At 42.8% G+C, this 9,019-nt stretch overlaps 1 protein-coding gene across 1 annotated transcript; it reads right to left on the reverse strand.

The window, feature by feature from the left end:
- Positions 1-5,491: 5,491 nt before the first annotated feature.
- LOC112045012 (membrane-bound alkaline phosphatase-like) lies at positions 5,492-7,806 on the reverse strand. The gene is made up of 3 exons (XM_024081044.2): positions 7,660-7,806; positions 6,615-6,980; positions 5,492-6,434 (listed from the first exon to the last, which is right to left on the reverse strand). Exons 1-3 carry the CDS (start codon positions 7,789-7,791, stop codon positions 5,523-5,525), a joined length of 1,410 nt encoding a protein of 469 aa, XP_023936812.2. The 5' UTR covers positions 7,792-7,806; the 3' UTR covers positions 5,492-5,522.
- Positions 7,807-9,019: the final 1,213 nt, after the last annotated feature.

Genomic DNA, 9,019 nt, shown 5'->3' on the forward strand with positions numbered 1-9,019 from the left:
AAAGAAATTCAGACACAACATCAATGAAGAATTATAACTTTACGGTTTATCCTCTCCTGCTTCGTTGATCTAGTCACCCAGTCGCTTCAAATCACGAGGTTCGAGTTCTGAGTTGAGCTATTAAATATTCAGCTACTCTAACTTCAAATAAATCTATAGTAATATTGTAAATAGGAAAGTAAGTCTGTCTGTTACCTTTTCCCGGCTAAACGGCTTTACCGATCAAGATGAATTTTGGTGTAATAGTAAATGGGACTTGAAGCAAAACATAAGATATTGGGCTGAAATAGGGGTTGAAAGTTCCTATGGAAAGTCCTTCATTTTTAGATAGAGTTATAGTTTTAAAAATGTGTTCATAAATCATAAAAAAATAAGAAATAGAATGTGATTCAAGAATTTTTAAAATTCAACCCCTATAGTGGTGAAATAGGGATTGAAAGTTTACATTGATTTCCACGCGGACGAAGTCGCAGGCGTCCGCTAGTTCTTATTATAAATTCTTCATCATCAGTGACGAATCGCTATAGCACGCAAAGTTGATTAGCCTGAAGCAACGACTCAACGATGCACGCTTGTCGGTTCTACATAGAATATACTTAAGTATATCTACCTAGGTAGTTTTGCAGATACTAGGTAGGTAAGCACTAAGCACCAAAGCCTTAATAGCTCCGTGGTTAAGTTATCTGAGTTATCTAAGGACCTACAAACTAAACTAATTTCGAACGCACACCTAATAAACGCTGCACTCGAAATTGTAGATGAATATGTATACCTAGGACATATGGTCCAGTTAGGTAGGTCAATTTCAAGAAAGAGGTGAACCGTCGAATCCAACTCGGCCGGGCAGCATTCGGGAAACTCCGCGATATCATTTCGTCCGAAATTTCTCAGTGCCTGAAGACAAAAGTCTTCGAACATCGCGTGTTACCAGTGATGACCTGTGGTTCCGAGACTTGGTCGCTAACTATGGGCCTTCTAATAAGCTCAGATTCACACAGCGGGCGATGGGCCGACTTATGCTCGGAGTATCTCTAGTGATCGAATCAGAAATGAGGAGATCCGCAAAAGAACCAAAGTCACAGTTCAACTAGTTGCGAAGCTAAAGTGGCAATGGGCGGGGCACATAGTTCGAAGAACCGATGGACGTTGGGATCCCAAGGTGCTGGAATAGCGACCCTGCACTAGAAAGCTCAGTTTTTTTCGACCCCCCCTGACCACCAGGTGGACTGAGGACATCAAACGAGTCGCAGGGATTCGCTAGATGGAGCTCAGGATGTTTGAATATCAAAGGCCTATGTCCTGCACAAAACTCCTGACAAGTTAGCCCGCTTCCATCTTAGATTGCATCATCACTTACCATTAAGTGAGATTGTAGTCAAAGGCTAACATGTAGAGAATAAAAATAAAAAAATAAAAAAAAATTGTGTTCCATCAAGACTTGCTAATCATCTGAAAATTTTAATTCCTGTAGTTACGGCAATAATAATTCCTAAAGTGAAGTAAGCTTTAGTATTAATATCTATACCAACTGTAAATATGTGATGAGCTGAAACAATAATCCCTAATAATCCAATAGCTAGTATAGTTAGTATAAATTATTCCTAAATAACCAAAAGTTTAGACTGAGTACAATTATTATGAGGGAAAGCAATAATGAGATCTCTATTCTCTATTCTAATAGGTAAAGGCAAGCACGCTAGAGCGTACTTGCTTAGAAGATACCTATTTGCTCTTATCTTGAAGGTGCATAATAATCATACTTATAGGACTGACGCTAAAAGAGCAGTCCCTCTTACATGTCCTAGACTTATATTGTACAGAAAGTATAAGAAATAATAAAGGTAATAGAAGAGACATGCCATTTTCAACAGACACAGCGAACTGAGCATAAACAGGCATGTTAGATTTACCATATTTGCCTTCTTTTCGCTTCTATTTTGTACGAGTGCCAGCCGTCTACACAGACTAGTTCTAAATTCTAATAAATGGTAGTTACCAGTCTACACTAATCTATACTCTATACTAATATATAAAGCTGAAGAGTTTGTTTGTTTTTGAACGCGAAAATCTCAGGAACTACTGGTCCGATTTGAAAATTTTTTTCAGTGTTAGATAGCCCATTTATCAAGGAAGGCTATAGGCTATATATTATCCTCGTACTCTTACGGGAACGAGAACCACGCGGGTGAAACCGCACGGCGTCACCTAGTCTTCCAATAAAGACAATTGAACGATTCCGGCACGATTCCTCGTAGAAAACAATCAGGAGTATAAACCTATGTTTTTTCTAGAAAGTCCAAGTTAGTGTAGATATAACCATTTTAGAATATTTTGCTTTTTAACTTGTGATTTCTATTTGCATCCTAAAATATCGTTCGCAAAATCGCAACAATATTTTCAAGAAAATATAAATCCTGTAGGATATTATTAAAATGAAAAACGAACACCATTTACTTCCTTTGAGACGTACTAGTATCTCTATCTCATTTTAACTTTGGAATAATGCCCATATCTGTCTCTGTCAGCAAACAATGGCATATCATCTACCATAAAAAGTAAAAGACAATCATAGTGATGGAAAGATAAAACAATTTAAGCGATATCGATAAATTCTTTGATTTCTTCTCATTACCATCATCATCACTATCATCATCATATATCATCACCCATATTCGGCTCACTGCTGATCTCGAATCTTCTCTCAGAATAAAAGGAGTTAGGCTAATGGTCCACCACGCTGGCCCAATGCAGATTGGCAGACTTTACACACGCAAAGAATTAAGAAAATTCTCTGGTATGCACATTCCTCACGATGTTTTTCCTTCACGGTTTGAGACACGTGTATGTTGCTTTCAATATCTACGCCTGAAAAGTGAAAGGTGCGCAGAATAGGTAACACAGTCATCCGTTCATCAAATTTTACTACCCATATTTTTTTCATAGCAGGGGCTATATATGAAAACTCGATTCTTAAGTAGTAAGCTCCAAAAATTGTTTTCTTATCGGTCAAAACGCTCAGAAAGTGTAGAAAGGATAACTTGAGTTAATATCAAAGAAAAACAAAACACTGCGTAAATAAAATAAATAAATAATTATAATTGCATAAGTTGATAAAAAATTAAATAACTTCACCGCGGCAGTCCCCGAGTACCACTCGTATTTTTTTATTGTAATAAAACTATCGATAAGAATTTGTATCTTTTATCGACATAGTCACAGCTCTATCCCGCTACCGCGACAAAAAATATTTTATCGAGCACGAGGCAGCCTAAAAAAACAAACGCCCGGTAAGTCACTACGTCGCGTGACGGTCACAAAGAAAGTTACTTTTTTTTTGTCAACCGATGCGATGGCCGGGAAAGCGGTCAACTTATATTGGAGTTGATAGACATTTAGCTTATCCTGGAATCTAGGCTACTCTAACGGCCGTCGACTATAAGTCTATTCGAGCAAATATCTCCAGCTTAGGTCATCACTGGCAGCACGCACCGTTCGAAGACTTTTGTTTTCAGGCACTGAGGAATTTCGGACGAAAAGATGTCGCGAAGTTTCCCGAATGCAGCCCAGCCGAGTTGAATTCGGCGGTTCAACTCTTTCTCGAAATTGGACCTACCTAACTGGATCATATGGATCATGCCAAAATAATTTATTGACGATAAAAGGTAGTAAAAACGTATTAGATACAGTTCGACACCAGGAAAATATTAAAAATCAGGTGGCATAAATAAAAAACACTACGATTTATCTCAAAAGCTTGTTCACGTGAAAAAAAATAGTTTTTTTATCAACATAAAAATGAAAACGAAAAATGATTCGAGATAAAAATAATTTAACACGAAGGTTAACATTATCAAACTATTTTTTATCTTATCTGTACAAATCTCGGGCCATCTTTGATTACAGAGCATGCGCGTCTCCTGCTGCGGCCACGCCCCTCACGAGGGGTGCAATGAGAGGGTAGGGGTCAGAGATAAGGGAGGACCCCCTGACTGTGTAAATGGTGATTCTGATCAGAGGGGAGAACGATTTAGATGGTATTTTCAACTGACGAAAAACGGAGAGAAGGTTAGCAATTCGACGCGTAGGTATCTTTTTTTTATGTATACTTTAACTTTTTATTAAGAGGTCCTATTTTGATATTTCTTTTTTACTGGAAAGAATAAATTTCGAATTTGGTTTCATATAAGTTTGGAAAAAAAATCCAATCCTAAGGGTAGGAAAACAGGGGAAGTTTATTATATAATCATTTCAATTTTAATATCAATAAGACTACGCATTCCTTTATATAGAGTAGTTTTATTTTGATATTTATTGTTTTTATTGGAAAGGAATCCCAAAATTGTTCCTTTAAATACAAAAAACAATTTAACCCTAAGGGTAGGAAAACAAGGGATGATTGATTGCAGCATGAGACAAAGTAAAACTTTTCAACGAGTAGTCTGATTTTGACATTCGATAATTCGATAATAATATAGGTACTTAATATATTATCAACTCATAAAAGAAATTAAACTTTTTGACTGGGGGGACGAGTTGATGAAAAATATAATCGAAAAGATATACCGTTGAGTTTTAAAAGCGCCATCTGTAGTTACACTGTTAAACATAACACAAGCAAGTCCAGCATCTTTTATTACTCTTGGGCCAAAAGGCAAAAGCAACAAAAGCACCCAAAAGGGGCTGGAAGAACATGACCTGGGGAGCAACATCCTCGGAGCCTTACCCGGGCAAGGAGATATAGCCCCAACCGGATTTATATCTGGGAGGAGATGACCTGCCTACGAAAGCCCAGCGCCGAACCCGTAAAGTCTTATAATGGCAAAATTGTGAACTTCCCTTACATGTATTATTTTATTTTTGAAGGAAGTTTTACTACAGTTATGTGATAAAATTTTTAAAACACGTTTTTAATTAGAAGATAAACTCTGGCATCGATAACAAATACTTTACTTAGTTTTGTTGGCTTCAATGTAATTTTTTACTTAGTTTTAATGTCAGTGTACGTCTCAGTTTTGATTGATAAGGTTGTTAGGGCTGTGTTCGTGCCGACACCCGATCTGTGGTTTCAACGGAAAATCAGCACTACACTGGCTACACGACCTATTTTAAAAAGTCATGTAGCATTATACGGAATCTGGGGCCATCTTCTTGGTTATGCCACACATCGCAGGGTATTGTCCTAGGTGTATTGGAGAAATAAATGCACTTTTCTTTGTTCTTTCTTATATACTACGTAACCGGGCGCATCCTTATATGAATAGCGCCGAATAAATTTAGACTACTCACACCACAAAAAATAATAGAAAGTTTCAACAAAAGTTTTGGGACTCTAGAGTGAGCGGACTGGGGTGCGATTCCGCTATTATACATACACTCGTCGGCGAACTTCTCGCCTGTAACACATCTCGAATTTAACGTTTATAGGTTGATATAATTAAAATATCACTAACAACAAAGTTGCCATAGAAACGACCGATATCACAACGCTGTAACTTCATAGAAATTAGAAGATCGTGGACGCTTCAAGCGAGCGCTCGGAGTAGCGCCAGCAGTGCCATGACAAGCGGCATCACGAGCGCGCTTGGCGCAGCGGCAGCGTCGCACGCCTGCGGGCCGCCACCGAAGCAGCCCGCGTACGCCATGCGGTGCGGCACGTGGCTCTGCTCGTACAGGCCCGAGAACATTTCGTGGTGCACACCCCACGCGAACACCGGCACGTCGTCCGAGCCGTGCGTCTCGGACGCAAGCGGCACGTCCACGTGCGTCCGCCAGCGCGGTGAGCGGAAACCTTCTTCCAGGGTGACGTCCGGCCGGCGCCCGTCGACGTCCGGCCGGCGTCCGGGCCCGTTGGTGTACGACAACGTCATGAAGGGCACGCCGGCTGAGTCGCGCATATTCGACGGGCCCAGCACGTCGGCGCCGCGCGTGCTGTACCCGTTGAAGGCCATGACGTGTGTGTGGTCTGCCGTCACCACTATCAGCGAGTCCTTCTCGTCCAACAGTTGTAAGGCGCGCGCGACGGCGGCGCTCAGCTCGATGGTCTCGTCCAGCGCCAGATGAACTTGGTTGTCATGATGCGCGTGGTCGATGCGGCCTCCCTCCACAAACAAGAAGAAACCCTTCTCGTTGCGGCTCAGCATGCGGATGGCCACCTCCGTCAGCTCGGCCAGCGTGGGCTCGGTGGTATGGTCGGTCTCCAGATTGTAGCGCAGGTGGTCACTCTCAAATAGGCCTAGCAGATACTCGGGCAGCGTAGCGTTGGCCTGCAGCAGCTGCTCATGGTTCCACGCGTACTGGTACGTCACGTTGCGACGCGCCTTGTCGGCTTGCCACTCCTCAATGAGGTTCCTGCCGTCAGTACGCTTTCCGGGCGTGCCCTCGTCGTCCACGCTCGTAATGTTTAGGAACTCGCGCCGCCCTCCGCCTAGGATCACCTGCGAATGTTTAGATAAAATGTAATTTTATCTGTTTGAGGTCTGCCAGGATCAATCATCAATCAATCATTGCATTATCATCATCAAACGCGTCCGCAATATACTTGTATACTCTCCGTGTACACACATCTCGGTGATTCGTTTAATTCGGAAACCTTTAATTAGATCAGCATGTCATACCTTGAACTGGTTCCCGGGTGCGAGGTGTACTAGCTGGTGCGCGATGTCAGGGCAGGCGTCCACATCGACACCGTCGGCGAGCACGTCGGCGTCGGTCTCCCAGTTGCGCTCGGCAGCGCGCGCGTAGATACCCGCAGGCGACGCATGCGTGACGCGCGTCGTGGTCACCACGCCCGCGTCCCGCCCCGCAGCCAGCGCCCACGCCGCCACCGAGTCCAGCCGCGCAGCCGGCACCTGCGATGCCGCGCAGTCGCGCCGCGGCACGGCAGCCGTCAGCCCCAGCGTGAAAGCGTTAGACTTCACTCCGCACAGGAGCGCCGTCGCCGAACACGACGAGTCCGCCGTCTGCGAGTTCACGCAGTAAGTCTGCAGACACATACAAGAGGATTATAGAGACGGGAGGGCAGACAAAACATAAAAAATATATATATTTGGCTTCAGTATCGATTATATGTATAAGTCACCCATATGGCTCAATGAGTCGCGAAGCTGAAGTTGGCAATGAACGGAGCACATAGTTCGAAGAGCCGATGGACGTTGGGGTCCCAAGGTGCTGGCATGGCGATTCTGCAATAGAAAACGCAGTGTTGGTCGACCACCGCTAGGTATAGGAGTCGTAGATGTTCGCTGGATGCAGGTGGTTCAGAATCGCGATGTTTGGAAGTCCCTACAAAAGGTCTAGGTTTTGCAGTGGACATCCATCGGCTGATATGATGATGATGACTCGCTTGATGTCGTCACCAACACTGCGCTTTCTAGTATTATAAGTATAGATGTATATAATACTTATAACGTAATTTCATTCTGACCAACGGCATATTAGGACGCAATCTTCATGACGTCTCCAAAATAAGCCCCAGGTATATAAAGTACGCTAAAATCAAGACGCGTGAGGCGATTTGGTGAGATGCCCCGCCACCGTGCTCCTGCTTCTCACATAATCATATACATATTGCGCAGGTTAACGCACGATGTTCGGAAACGTCATAAAGATTGCATCGGACTATACAGACGAGGCCCCCGCTAGCACGAGGCCCGAGCTCACCTTCGCGAGGCCGACAGTGGGGAAGGCCTCGAAGGAGAGCTGCGTCTCCTCGCCTGGGCGGCCGGCGCGCTGGCCTAGCAGCGTGCGCGCCGCCGCCAGCGTGGGCAACGACATGCCATCACCCATGAACATGACGACGTTGCGAGCACCAGTCGTCGGGCCGAACCGCTGAGCTCGTCGTGCCTCGATGGCGTCGTGCGCGTCGCGGTACCAGTAGCTCGCCAGCAACTCCTTAGGCGAAACGGCACGTGAGCCGTCGGGCGGGTTGGTGGCGCCGAGCGATGCCAGCAGTGCTACAGCCAACATGCTCGCGAGCATGGCTGCGACAAGCAGAAAGCGTGGCAGAACCGCGGTCGGCGCTATTTCTGCACAAGCGTTATCGGCACGCCAATACGTGGTGGCCGTATCTATAGACCTTTGATTTATTACTTTTTTATCAACTTAATCTTTGTGTTCCAAAAGACTGGAAACATTTTAGCCCCAAATTTAAAACGACGAATAGTCTCCATCATCATCAGATCAGCTTTAGGATATAAAATACAGTGTGATTTAATGAATACCTGCAAACTCGCTTCTGTTGTTTTGTTTTGAATACTCCGTTGACTAAATATAAGAAATAGGTTTTTTCCGCCTGCCTGTCTTTGAATGCATCAAGTTATGTCTTGACGTTTCAAAAGTAAGTACTTTTGTGGATGGAGATTAGACACTTTTAGGATCACGTTATGCTAGTTTTAACATATTTTAATTATTCCTTTTTTTCTCTTTCTTTTGTGTGATTTGTATTCTAAATAATTTTTTCTTCCTTTATTCTTAACAGGCTCTTGTTTTAAAAAGGAAGAAATATTCGTGGTCGTAAACCACCACATAACTAAACCATCCACATTTAGTTCCATAAATTGTTTCCGGGGCATAATTTCGACAAACATCATCTCATTTAGGGTTGACGCTAATGAAAAAAATAACAATAATTAAAAAAAAATAATGAAACAATACAACCGACATCTAAATCACAAAAATGTTTCTATTAAACTAAAAAGTGAAAACTAACATCATATGTGCTACCTCCTGATCAGTTTGAAGGCGGTACCAAGTTAGTGATGTATTAGTTCAAGCCTTATAAACCACAAGTTGTTGGATTTTCAGACAATTCTTTCAGAACCGACTTTAATTCACACAGCACTGGCTTGGTACCGCCTTCAAACTGATCAGAAGAAACATTTTCATGATATCGAACTTGTATATTTTTGTTAATATTTTTAAATACTGCTTTTTTTCTTTCATTCTTTTGCGTGATGTATGTTCTAAACGAACTTTTCTTTCTTACTTTCTTATTTTCTAAAAAGAAAGAATTTTTGTGGTC

Source organism: Bicyclus anynana, chromosome 19, assembly GCF_947172395.1.
Source record: "Bicyclus anynana chromosome 19, ilBicAnyn1.1, whole genome shotgun sequence".
Classification (NCBI taxonomy): domain Eukaryota; kingdom Metazoa; phylum Arthropoda; class Insecta; order Lepidoptera; family Nymphalidae; genus Bicyclus; species Bicyclus anynana.